This window comes from Metarhizium album, assembly GCF_000804445.1.
Source record: "Metarhizium album ARSEF 1941 chromosome Unknown scaffold_27, whole genome shotgun sequence".
NCBI classification, from domain to species: domain Eukaryota; kingdom Fungi; phylum Ascomycota; class Sordariomycetes; order Hypocreales; family Clavicipitaceae; genus Metarhizium; species Metarhizium album.
The window spans coordinates 196,867-210,300 of NW_024467601.1; the positions used below are offsets into that span (position 1 = coordinate 196,867).

The 13,434-nt window shown below is 55.5% G+C and overlaps 2 protein-coding genes across 2 annotated transcripts; one reads left to right on the plus strand and one right to left on the minus strand.

Annotated features, from left to right (window-relative positions):
• Positions 1–404: 404 nt before the first annotated feature.
• On the minus strand, positions 405–750 carry MAM_07107 (ribose 5-phosphate isomerase; the record flags this gene model as incomplete). The annotated part of the gene is made up of 2 exons (XM_040825905.1): positions 405–668; positions 739–750. 2 exons carry the CDS (start codon positions 748–750, stop codon positions 405–407), a joined length of 276 nt encoding a protein of 91 aa, XP_040676124.1.
• A 437-nt stretch (positions 751–1,187) lies between these two features.
• MAM_07108 (dihydroxyacetone kinase) lies at positions 1,188–2,923 on the plus strand (the record flags this gene model as incomplete). Its single annotated transcript, XM_040825906.1, has 4 exons — positions 1,188–1,222; positions 1,482–2,220; positions 2,262–2,524; positions 2,590–2,923. 4 exons carry the CDS (start codon positions 1,188–1,190, stop codon positions 2,921–2,923), a joined length of 1,371 nt encoding a protein of 456 aa, XP_040676125.1.
• Between the last annotated feature and the right edge of the window lie 10,511 nt (positions 2,924–13,434).

A 13,434-nucleotide genomic window follows, 5' to 3' on the forward strand; every position in this document is an offset into this window, starting at 1 on the left:
ACCCCCCCCCCCCCCCCCGAAATGTCTGGCAAGCCGGCGGATACGAATTTTGGCTCGGAAGGCGGACGCGGACGTGGTCTGGTGATTCTTATCCTGAGCGCGCGCTTTCCCACGTATTGAAATGTAGATGAAAAGTTTGCAGCCCATGCGACCAGACACCCCGGAACTTGGGTTCGCGCATTCGTGCGGACCGTCCGAGGACGGACCGGCGTCCTCCGGTGCCGAGCAATCTTTCAGGAGAGCTTTCTTTCCCTTTGGGAAACCCGGGAACCGGAGCCGCAACCGGAGCGGCATCTCAAATATGATGCTTCCTCGTTCCGGGCCGGCTACGACGGTCTACACGAAAATAAAACATGTTGAAACGTACACCACCCGCTGCCGTGCCAGCCCCGAAGCAGCCCCTCTCAAGCCTCCAGGCTGATAATCTCATCAACCTTCTTGGCGCTTGCGGTCGTCGTGTCGAATTCATAGCCGAGCCACTCCCTGGCCAGCCTTCGGGCGAGTTCAAGCCCGACGACACGCTCGACGATGCGGGCGGCGGCGGCTGCGCGCAGGGGATAGGCCGTCTTGTCGCTGGGCTCTTTGGCGCCGACGTCGATGACGTGTGTGACGCGGCTGTCGGCTTCGAAATCGCGCTTGATGGCGTCCTTGTAGGCGACGCCGGCATCCTGCCACTCTCCTGCTCAGCTCGCGTCTCGTCGTTGGTGGTTTGGGGCGCTCGTCGCCACGGCCACTTACATCACAGCCCATGACGATCCTCCATGTCGGTGGCAATTGCCGGGTTTCGAATCTGCTCCGAACCATGGGATGGGGAAAGCGGGACAAAATACCGAACGACGGGGGGACTTAAAACACAGAGTCTATCGATTCGACTGTTTTACGCCAAAGAAGAACAGCAGTTGGAGAAGCAGACGGGCAGGAGGGAGGCCCATCTACATCTCTGTCCTCGTGGCCGCCGTCCATCCCGCGGCCCTCCGGCCTTGCAAGCATGCCTGTTTGAACCCGGGCGTGGGTTTGCATCCCCGCAATGTCAAATGGCGGCTGTTGGGAGCCAGTCCTGCCAATTTCATCTTAGTTTCCGTTGTGGAAATATGTCAGGACACGGTCTGGAGTGGTGTCTTGTCTAGGCTGGGCGGTTGCAACGGCGGCTTTCCGAAACAGGACACCCGGTCGTGTTAGTCGTCAACATGGGGGCCGCCATCGCCAACCAGTTGACGGCGCGGTAGTAGACGTCACGAGAGCAACATTGAGGGGGCACAGGGACGCATCAGACTTTGGATCAACGTTTGCCGAAGCTGCGTGCGGACGCAGGTTGGCAACGGACCACGTACGACGGCATGATGAAACGGTAGGAAGCCGGTCCGGGGCAACATGTTACCACCGACATGGGAAACTCGCCTTGCCCTGATCCAAACAAGCTCTCGGGTTCGGGGGAGCTGCCCCGTCTTTTAACCAGCTTTGTGTCTGACTCTGTTTCGCAGACAGGCCATTGTCCTCGGGTCTGGCGGTCAGTTGCATACTGAAGCTACCATCATTACCAAACGTCACCTCTTCAACTCGGCCGAGGGCCATGTCAACAAGGCACTCAAGGGGATTGTTGCCTACGATCCTAGCCTGAGTTTCGACGAAACGAACAGGGTCGTGTATGATTCTTCCCACGACAGGTCCAAAGTCAGCATCATCGGCGGCGGCGGCTCGGGGCATGAACCGGCATGGGCCGGCTACGTCGGCACCAACATGCTCACAGCTTCGGTCCAGGAGGACATGTTTGCCAGTCCCAGCACGAGGCAGATCCTAGCCGGAGTGGAAGCCGTGCCCAGCGACAAGGGCACCATTCTCGTCATCACCAACTACACTGGCGACTGTCTGCACTTTGGCCTCGCCAACGAAAAGGCCAACGCCCGTGGACACAGCTGCCGCATCATCATCTGCGGCGACGACGTCTCCAACTTCGGGGCCATGCCGCATCTCGAAATGGGCGCTCTGGTGGATGAGCTGCTGGAGCAGCTGCGGCGCCGTAGGAACATGGAGCCGGTCCGCATCTGCGACGGCTTTCTCGAAACATCTCTCAATGCCCTGCCTTTTCCGTCTCCGTCGACAATGCCACTGCCGCGTCAGGGAACTGCAGGGACTCGGTCGAGGATATCAAGGCCCTCTTCGACGCCAGGACCAATACGCACCGGGAGTCCATGGCAGGCTCCCAGGCTCCGCGGCGAAGTCGTCAGGAGTAGCTGGTCCCTGCTTCCAAGGAAATACCCCAGGCCGTGGACGAGAGACGCGACTTGAAGCTGGACCCCGTCCTGCTCGAAAGCATGCTGCGGAATGCGTGCGTGCCGCTCGTCAAGGCCGAGCCTGACCTGACCGGGTGGGATACCGTCATGGGAGACGGCGATTGCGGCGAGACGCTCAAGGCGGGAGCCACCGGCTTGATGGCTGCCCTTGACGGCGGCCTGGCAAGGCCCGGCCCCGTCGTCAAGGTCCTGCTTGAGCCGGGGGAGATTGTGGAAGGGAAGATGGGCGGCACGTTGGGGGGGGGGATCCTGGGCATCTTCTTCGTGTCACTCCGGTCCGCTCTGGAAGCCAACTCAGTCTGGCCGACACCCAAGGCCCCGTGGCTCTCTGGGCAACGGCCCTGTCTGCCGCACTCGGCAATCTGCGACGATATACGCCTGCCAAGGTTGGTGACCGCACCGTCATGGACACCTTGATCCCCTTTGCCGAAGCATTGAGCAAGTCTGGCTGGCGTGGCCGAGTCCAAGCGGCCGTCGACGGTGCCGAGGCTACCAAGAAGATGAAGCCTCGATTAGGGAGAGCAGCTTATGTAGGTGCTGGCTCGGGTGACGGTCAAGAACTGCCCCCCGATCCCGATGCTTGGGGTGCCATGGTTGCCATCCGGGGATTACAAGAGGTCGCTTCCGGCTGAGAGGGACGCGGGACACGCGGAAGAGTCTCTGATTCTTCTTTTTCGACAAGAACTCTTTCTTGCCTTCTGGACATGTGCCTCGTAGTTATTGCTAGACTTTTCATCCGTTTTCCTAGCTAGTGCGTTTCACCACCAGCTCCGGTCACAGCCTTGCCATTCCAGGTTGGTATGGAAACCTCCCTTTCCCTGCTGTACATGCGCGTGTATCCTATCTGTCCACTGTCGAACGGGATGCGGGTTCCTTGTTGTGCCGGCTTTCCCAGCCCTTGAATAATTGGTCTCTGACCGTTTGCTTGACTTCAATGGCCCTGGCACTGATTAAACTCCAAACAACTCCGGTGCCTGCATCAGTCTTGCGAAACCATACTTCCCAGACTGTATGCTCCCCCGATGGTCGATAGTCTGGGGCTGACTGGTCCATCCGGGGACAGAGCAACTCTCTGAAGTCGTCAATATCAACAAAGAGCTTCAAATTTTGTCATGAGGCATGGAAAGGGGTACCACGACTTGGCGTGCTCCCTCCTTCTGCAGCCGATCCAAGCAGACTTCACGAGGAACATTCTTTTTCGGAAATGATAAGGCCGACCGGCTTGGGACTTTCGACATGACCAAATTCTTCCGGATGCCGGCTGCGTATGCGGAAGCCATTGCATCATGGTTGCCCATGGCCTCTGGGACGGGCGAAACGGCTTCTAACGCCCGATGCTTGACTATTTCGATCAGCCCGTCTTGGATCGGGCCAAGTAGGCATGCCAAAAGGTGCCTTTCGTCGGTGCTGCTGCTCCCTTCTGGTGGGAAAGTGCTCCATGATGAGTGTCGCCGGTGCGACGGACAGCTGATGTTGCGTATTGTTTTCATGTCAACATGCTGTCCTTTCCTAGACCCCATGATCACAGTCACTATCCGGTTATAATAGCGCGTCAGAAGGTAATGGGGACAACCCTTCCCAACGAAGCCGTACACATGGCGTGCACGGCGAGTATAAATCCACGGCAACGGAACGACGTGGACTGGCACAGGAGTCAGACCTTTCGCTCTTCTCATGCCGCCCAGGGCGCATTCTTCTGCCGGATGGCCGGCCAAACAGACGTCTTCCCAATTTCCCTTCGCGTTGGACTTTGCCGCTTCCTCGACGCAAGGCAAGCCCATGCTTGTGCTTCCGTCAGAGCGCGCACATGTCCCGTTGCTTGCTACGGTCATTGGCGACATACTTGAGAAGCCGGACACTTGAGAAGTTTGACCGCGCAGAACCCACGTCTCAGACACGGGCGAGTTTTCGCACATGTCCGCAGAGTAGAATACGTATCACCATGTAGTACAAGCGGTCACGATGAAAGCTAGCCGGGAGCCACGCACAAGGCCAGGCCGTACTTGAGTCGAAATACGCTGCCTGTTGCGGTGATCCTGAGATCAATCATCCCCCACGCCTCCTCAAACCTCTTCTGCCTCAGTCTCACAAACGCCTCCTGCTCGGCGCCATTGAGCAGCGGCACGAAGAGCGGCGCCTCGCGTTTCCAAGCACGCTGCACCCATCCATCTCTGGGCATTGAGGAGGTGGGATGATGAGGATTTCGATCCATTGGCCATGTGCATCGTACATTGTACATGACGAGAGACTAGACGGCGTCAAGGTGCCCGAGTTGGAGTCCACTGACGATGACAAGCTCGGGCCTCTACTATGAATGTTTGAATCGTGTTGAGATTCTGCGGAGCACTCTATAGCGAATGCTTCCTTTTCTTTGCAGCTGGCTTCGTGGGCAGATAGACGGTGACGCACTTCCCGCGGCTTGGGAAAGGGACGGAATAGATAGTCTCCCTCGAGTGTGAGAGGACATGCGGAAGCGTGCATGTAGACGAAGATTTTTCTTTTTTTTTATTTTTTTTTTCCTATACTACTCTGTAAACCAGAGCATAGTCCCGATGGAACCAAAGTTTCATTGTTGGTTCTTGTTCTTTGTAGTCGAATAATTTCCTTTTGCCATCTCCCGTGATGGCGAAACACGGAGCGTCACTCACACTCGACCATGAATATTGGACGACGGCTGTCGCCATCATCTCCAGCCAGCCACCCAATTTTCGATCAAACTCCCGTCACCTTGCAAGGATGGGAGATGGGAGAGCGGGACAATCGTCCGGCCGGCGCATAGGTCGAAAAGACAAAAGGCTTGGTCGAGAAGGACCTTCTGGAAAGGCCCAAGGGTTAGATGTTGGATGGCTCCGTGTTTTCGAGACAGCAAGAGGGACGATCTGCGCTCGGTAGTAGCAGTCCCACGGAGAAGGGAGGACGGAGTACGGAAGTGAGCTGCTTATCATCCATCACCCACGTTTTGCCATTGAGCAGCGAGCAGCAGCGCCGAGCAGCGGTTGCAAGCTGCAAGTTACAACCCCCGGGCCCGAATGATTTCCAAGCTCTCACGCCATTCCCGGGGGTCCTAGTGCCAGTAGCACTCGTGACTAGGAACGCCGTACTGTCCCAGAGGGATATATATATGGATGAGTGAGAGAGTGCTGCGGACCGCCCCGCCGGTGCCGGGAGCATTCTGGGGAAGATGGAGATGGGCGTGACAGGTTGGTTGGCGAGACTAGGACGAACGCTTCCCGCCTTGCCATGTCGCCTGAGTTTGTTTTGTTTTGTTGATTTTGCAATGTGGGATGTTGTCTCAGACATGACATTCCACATGTGCCAAAGAGATGGTGAGTGAGGCCATGGCCGTGGGCATGCGGAGAGGCCAGCGTCCGCCGAGCTCAGAGTCCAGAGTGTGTGTGTCTTAGGTACCTTGCAAAGCCAAGGGACCTTTCTCCGTACACAGACCACGCAAAAGTTTGGACTCGAGTGGCTTTCTTACTCGTCCAGATCCGAGGGAGGAGAGCACTGTGACAGCGGGCGGGCGCAATATCACGGCCTCTCTCTCTCGGTCTGCCTCCCGGTCTTTCTCTCCCTCTCCCTCTCCCTCTCTCTCGCTTCTTCTTCTTCATCTTTCGGATGCCCGTCCATTTCAAGAGCCCACACCAGGCGAATTGTGCGTGTCTGCACAGAGTACTGCGGCCGAGGGATCCGTCTGCCATGGTGACTCGTCGTTCAAGCCCGTGGCATACGCGACAACATGCCCGCCAGTAGTTGTGCAAACCACCCCGGGGTTCAACTACAACCCACCCACGCTCCGTACCTCGTCCGTATGTGAACGTACGTACTCGGTATGCTCGTGCCCGCCGCCGCCGATTCTGGCCGGGAGCCAACAGCCTCAACTGAGGGCGCCTGTCTGGATCGACCTTGCAGCAGCGAGATGAGCCCGCTCGAGTAACCGCACCGCCGGGAAATGATGAAGAATACAAAAAGCCGACTCCACCGGCTAGCCTACCGAGAAACAGAGCGCCAATCAGCCCTTTGTTGCGTGACCTGTGTGGTTGGCTTGGGCCAATATCGGAAGTCTGTGACGTCGAGAGCACAACTTACCCAGGCGGCAGCACGCAACGTACTTGCAGTCCTCCGACGCTGTACTCACTCTCCATGATGCCCCCCCCCCATGTATGTAGTGTAGTGTATACCGTCAGCAAGCCAAGCCCTGGCGGCATATCCCAGCCCAGCGAGCCAGCCCCAACTGCGGCATCTGCTTTTCCCCCTCCCGATTCCCAATCACCACAGGTCGCCTCGGTCAACTCGGGGCCTGGGTGAGGGCATGACAAATCCCTCAATCAGTTTTGCGATTTCTCCATCGTCCGGCGTCCAAGGGACAGGGCGAACGCGCCGCCTCGAGCCTCTTCGGTCTCGCGCTTCCATTGGAGCCGGCACATGGGGTCGAGCACCCAGTGAAGGCAGTCAGGAAGAGCATGATGATGCGTGTGTGACGACGAGCCCAGCAACCAGGCAGCGTTAGCATTGGGGGTTGTTGGGGTTCCGTCGCCGACCACGAACAAGACGTGCATAAGGAATGACCTTGATGGACCACCGAGACGGTAATCAGGGCCAGAGCCCAGAACCCCTTGTTCCACACTCTGCCCTGCCCTGCCCTGCCGGTGGTGCGTTGCAACTTGTGGCATGTCTCCCTTCCCATCCCGCCATTCCCAAGGGAAGCCATCTTTGACTTCGGCCGAGACAAGAAGGGCAATCGCCTCACGTAGGGGCCAAGTGTCCAAGCCCAAACCATCAAGATTTCGGTCAGGGGTGAGCCGTTCGCGAAAAACCATCTGCGACCTTGGTCTCGACACTTCCGTGCCGTCCCCCGTCCCCCGTCCCCCCCTCTGCCAGATCTCCCCATCCCATCTCCCCCATGACCCATGACCCATGACCCGTGACCCGTGACCCATGACCAACCCGCCAATCTTGTCCTGCCGTACCGGAGTACCGAGTACGTGCGCAGCAGTACGTACTCCGTATGTGTGTGGTGTGTAGTTGCGTGTCCGTGTACGTGTGGTCCATGGGCAGCTAAATCGTTTCGGGCGGCCCATGCATGAAAAAAGGTGCGACAAAGACAAACCAATGTGTCGAATGTACGTCTGGATCGAGTAGCAGCCTGACTCAGCCACAACACCACCAACAACCTCTTTCGGCAGCCCATCTCGAATGCAAGAGAAGGAAAAGAAATAAAAAAAGACTCACACCAACAGGAGGAGCTTTGCCGGAAACAGACTCGTCGTCCTGCTGCTGTATCCGTGTCTACTTCTCCTGTGACGTTTCAACGTCGCTCATTGGCCTCTCTTTAGTTTCCTTTCTTTTCCTTTCTTTTCTTTTCCTGGCCTCTGGCCGCTCCTTTGCGCTGAGCACAAGGGCAGACAGGCATCTTCAAGTCAGACGGACCAAATGCCTGGGAACTAGTCAGCCGCTGTTGCAGTTGCAGCAATATGCAGCGTGCTTTTCGCGCCTCGTATCTGGACCGGTGATGATCCCGGTACTTTGGTTTGACTCGAAATTTCTATTCCCCTCCCCCCAGACCTACGGGGTAGACGGTAGACAGACGTACGTACTCCGTACGTCGGTGTAGGCTGTACGTAGCAGGACAGGACGGAATTCGGCCGCCTTGATGTCGACTGGCGTGTGTACGTCGCGGCCAACAACGAACAGCCCGGTGACAGTGGCGAGTTGTCGATGAATCCGTTTGTGTTATGGTACTGCACAATGACGAATCCGAAGTGTGGCATGGCAGCAGCCATCATCCCGTTGGCATGTTGACATGCTTGCCGGCGACATGGCCGCCGTGTCACCGCGTAACATGACGGCACTTGCTTGGTCATTAATGACGGGCCCGTTGATTACTGCTGGCACGTTTGTTTGTCGGTTTACAATCTCGACCTACAAGCAAAGCAAATGGGCGTCCGTCCGTCGGTGCCTTGCTCCCATCTCCATCATCCTACCCTATAGACTCATCCCCCCTACTTCGCCCTTTGTGCGAACGCCACGCCACCTACTTGCCGAGTATAGTCATTGGTGCCCCTGCTTATGGTTTCGAATGCTATGCTGAACACGTAGCGTAGCGCGCAGGGCGGCGCAACAGCAGCTATCGGCCGAGAATGGCTCCGTCATGACGGCCTCAGCAAGAAAGAGTCTCATGATTGATGCACGGCTAGCTAGCCCGAAGCCATCATGCCGTTCTTAGCTACCAAACAAGATTGGAGCACTTCGTACTCCGTGCTCCGTAGGTGCTAGGGAGTGCCGAGATCCTACGCTTGCAACTTTGTCGTGTTGTTATATAACGAATCCCCACCGCAAACCTGTCCGGACGACCCCCAGAATGCGACCGCATATTCTTCAAATCGGGAATCGGTTTCCTCTTTCGCTCTGCAACGGCGGACCAAGTCAGCGGCACTTGGCCCAATTAGCAACAGCCGACGCCGAAAACCGACAGACTGACTTTTGAGTGCCCATGTAACCTACTCCGTACTCCGTACCTAACACATGCATGCCTGGCAGGCTGTCTCGTTGGCGTGGACCTACTCCGTCCCTATCTCCGTATTCTGGTCCAAGCAAGAGGCATTGTCAAGGACTCAAAAGACGTCAAGGGCAGGTGGGTGTGGAATCGGCGCATAGGAGAAGTGCGGTGTGAGCTGAACAAGTCGTAAACCAGCCAGCCACAGCTCAAGTCTGTCGTCCTTTGATTGGGTCCTAAGGCCCAAGGTGAAAAGGGTGAGCAGTGAGCACTGAGGGCTGGTCCGCGTGGGATATACTTGCTTTTGTGACGTGTCGGAATTGTCGCGGACCAACGGAGAAGAGAACCACACTGCAGAACTGGAGTCGACCTAGTACCGACCGAGTAGAGTACGGAGTAGTAGATCAAGTGATGATGTCGACGGTGGTGGTGATGGCAACGGCATGGCCATGTAGTTTCGTGCCGTCGTGGAATGCCATCAGAAATTGACAGATCCGCGAGCCCCCGGGCCCCGGGCGGACTGGGTCATATGGTCCGTCGCCTTCCGGTGAGATGCATTCGAGATTTGGTCCTTGCTGCTCTCAATTTCATCCCGGCGCCTCACGGCCAATGCGTCCAGGAAAAAGCATCGCTGGCCTGGAGCCAAAAAACCACACCTGTGACGCCTAGATTGGTGCTACCAGGGCTCCGAGCCAAAGGCCGTCCGACTACATCTCGACAATACTCTGTCGAGGCCCGTCTCTCTCCAATGGCATCCAGCAAGCCAAGCTTAGCGAAGTCGCCGACGTATCTTCTATTGTAATTATACCGAACTCCTCCATTTAAGACGGTGAGATACCAAGGTGACCGGGGTGTTGAAAGCCACCTGTATGCTCCAGAGTAATAGTCTATACCCAGGTAGATGTCTTCTTCATCTCGCAACTTGTTAATAAGAGATCCACTGGTCCAGCGGGTTGATTCTGCCCATGAGGTCTCTGTTAGTGACCATGTTGGCACCAATTCACCGGCTAGCGTTCCCTCCCCCCATTATCGTTTGTTGCCAATTCCGTCTGGGGGCGGCCTTACATCCCGTCTAGATGGAAAGCGTCATACAACCCCTTGCTGACAATGTCCCCAGAAAATGTAAACGTAATTGACTCTTGAGGCCCAAATCGATAGTCTTACTGTCAACGACTGACAACCTGCAGTCCATTTCAGCAGGAACTCAACCCTATGCGCAATCAGAGTAAACGTCATCGGGGGCTGGGTCGCACCTAGTTGTCGTGATTACGCCGCTTTATCTCGGCTACATGGTTGATATACCAATCAACCAGACTAGACGAGTATGCTCTGCCCACCCGTGCCGAAGCCGATTTAACGAGAGTACTAGCTGGCTCTCTAGTTCACCTCCGAACTACACATACGCCCTCTGGTTTTTGCCCTCCCGGCGTGCCACCTCCTTTCTTCAAGATGTGGCACATCAACGTGGTCAGGGTGCCGGAGATGTAGAGAAGATGGGAAAAATACCCAATAATCATCATACTAAGAGAGAAGTTTGGTAACACAGCCTAGCAAGTTTTCGTGGGAAAAGCGCATGGTCCAAGGGAGAGAGAAGTGCGGTTGCGACATCTGACACCTCGCCCCTGATATGTCTTAGACTTTACCACGCGTCCAGATAAATACATGGCCGCGTAGGAGCAGAAATACTCCGTGCACTCGGCCTCCATCTTTGCCAGACCGCTGTATCTTCTCCCGCACAACTTCTTTGGTGACACTCTGCGAAAGCTTACAATATCCAGGGCGGTTCGACGACGGCGGTCTTGGCCGCGTGGGGATCCTTCGTTGCTTCCTGAGGAGCGTTTAGATGCCGACGACCCGATGATCTACTCTCTATATGACGCAAAGTCTTGGCACAGAACGTTCCACGACTTGGTGTCATTATGGATTGGTGCAGGATCTCATACCACTGGCGACATCCAGACGTGCCAGCAGACAAGGCGAGCCGTCTCACAGGTCGACACCAGATCGTACTTGATTCTCAGACATAGATCTGCCTTCTTGTTCCAACTCAGTAAAGAGGTAGTAGTGAGAAAGCGGTCAAGCACTCGAGGCATCTCTTGCATGGGGGATGTCTCACAGGGCGAACTCGCTCGAACCCATTGCTGTTTTGCGAGGTCAACACGACGAAAACCGTGGCAGTGCTGCTTCATAAAGGAGGATTTGCAATCATCATTGATTGGCGACCCTGCCAGGAGACTTCGTCTAAGCAAACCACATGGAAAGTCTTCGTCGCATAGGAACTTTGACATGGCGTCAACACATCTTAGCCCCGTATTCTCAGCATAGTCATGGCCGCCGCTGCGGTGGTTGCTTCGGCTCCAAGAAAGAGGACCCTGTATCAGAAGTCTTCCGCCACCCGAGGCTGCAGCTCAAGCGCACCAAAGCATCGCCAGGACAGAAGAGAAGCTCATAATTGAGCGTCTCGGCGACTCTTTCATAACTTCCCAGTTCAAGTCACTTGCTTTGAAACCAGAGGTTGGGGGACGGAGCTCCACCTGATTCTCTCCGCATCAAATGCAACTGTCCTTGCCTGTATAGAGAACCCGAAACTCAAAATTGGCGAGTCTCAGAGAGTAACCTGCCACCAGCGGCCAAAACACGCCACTCCCGCGAGAGAGAGCGATGTGGGTTAGGTGTGATTTTCACGTCGCAGATGTCGCAATTGCAACATATACACGCTGGGCTCACATCTGCCTTGAAATAACGAACTGCCGCCAATGCCTCGATGATGGACGAGCGTTCGCCTCGCCTTTGTTTAGGTATAAACCAGGCTTGTAGCTGACATTTCGAAGTTGCGGCATTAAGGCCGTTGACGTAAGGCTTTTTGCCCCGAGGCCAATTCTGACTACTCCGTAGTAGGAGTCAAAATGGAGAGTGGCCTTGACGTGTTGCCGCTACCCGTGAATTTCCGCAGTAGTACGGAATAGGCGACATGCTTGCTGTGCAAGAGGCAATTATTGTCCATGGTTGCCTAGACAAGCCCAGTTCTCGACGGTGATGGAGCATTTTTCGGTTATTCCAAAGCATATCCTTTCGGCTACAACATCAGTCTCTGAATCGTTCCTTGCTCCCTTCCACGACAGGACCGCCCCCGAAGAAGAAATCTGTCTTCGCAGAAGGGTTTGAACGTTCCAGCGTATTTTTCTCAAACCGACGTCTTGGATAATCTTTTTGTCCTAGCCGTGAAATAGTGAGGTATGACACGCCGTCAACGGGTGGCAACATGATTGGTAACCACTCGTATGCTCATATCAAGGCGGCAGTGTGACGTAACACGGACACCGGGACTCGGCAAGCTGGCCGAATCATAGCCACTGCCATGCCGGAGGGAAACGCGCTTCTGAAGGTGAGAGGCCCTGCTCCTACGGAGTAGGAGTAGTTCAGAGGTGGTTTCCATGTGCTCTGTACCATTGCAATCGGCATGGCCTAAATGGCCATGTAGTAACACCGGGTATGTGGTGACAACGTACCCATCTTGGGGTCTTTCGATGATGCTTTCAGAATGACCCAACGTACTGGTTCGCCGTGCGGGAGGCATACGAACACTCGGGTACGTGCTCTTCTGTTGCCATCCATGAAACATGTCAACCATTGTAGGTCTCACCAGTCCATGTGTGCATACCCATACCCACCTGATACATCATCGAGTGGTTCGCGCTTGTGCACCATGGCGCACGCGAGGATTCAAAAACAACTCGGGCGTCAACATACATTAACCTGATTCTTTGATGAAAACGTATACCGGTCTCATCAAGGAAGCCCGTAAATTATGTCTGCAGTGATGTGGCGGTGACTCTTGCGAGGTTGGGGATTCCACTCCCTACCAAAGGTGAGCGCATTGAGCAATGCTTGCTTTTTGGGTGTCTGGTTCTGCGCCTTGGGATTGTAATCTCGGTCAAATATAATGAATCTAGTATCACAAGATCCGCCCGAACGGTTTGTGCATGTCAACATGACCCTTGGAAGCGCAAAGCGCAGTGTGCCAGACCTCGTGTCGCTCTCCCGTCTCTCCCTATTGTGCAGATTATTAGGTGTTTGTGTGCATCCATACCTTGCCTCAACTCCCAGGTCGGAGCTGCGTTAGCGGGCGTGGCGACGCTTGTGCCTTGCATGTCAAGTTCACCTGCCTCGTGCGCCTTCCGTCCAACACAACAGAAGGTTATTGCTCTGTGTTTCTCTTCGGATCTCGCCAATTCCCGTGAAATGACCGAACTCAATCAGTCTTCCCATTCGTGATATAGCTTCTTTTGCGCACATCAAAAGCGATCGCCGCCAGTATAGTAGCCCCACGTAGTCTTTTCTGACGCGAACGGTACCTCCTCAGTATGAGCGTTATGTTCAGTAGCTTGACCAAAGTTGCTCGCCAGAATGTTGAATACCTGTTCCTTGGCTTGGGTGCCCAAGTGCCGCTATTGACGCGGCTGTAACAGTACGAGCCGACTGGATGAACCAACGAACTGAGCTGGTAGCTCGCCGGGATGTGCCCCTGCTTGGTCGATAGTAGCTAAAATCACCTAGACGCCTCCGCATGCACCCTTGCAACGTCCCCTGAAAACGATCGTCGCTCTAGCAGCCCCAGGTTGTTTGCGGTGAGTGACCTCTCATCTGGCA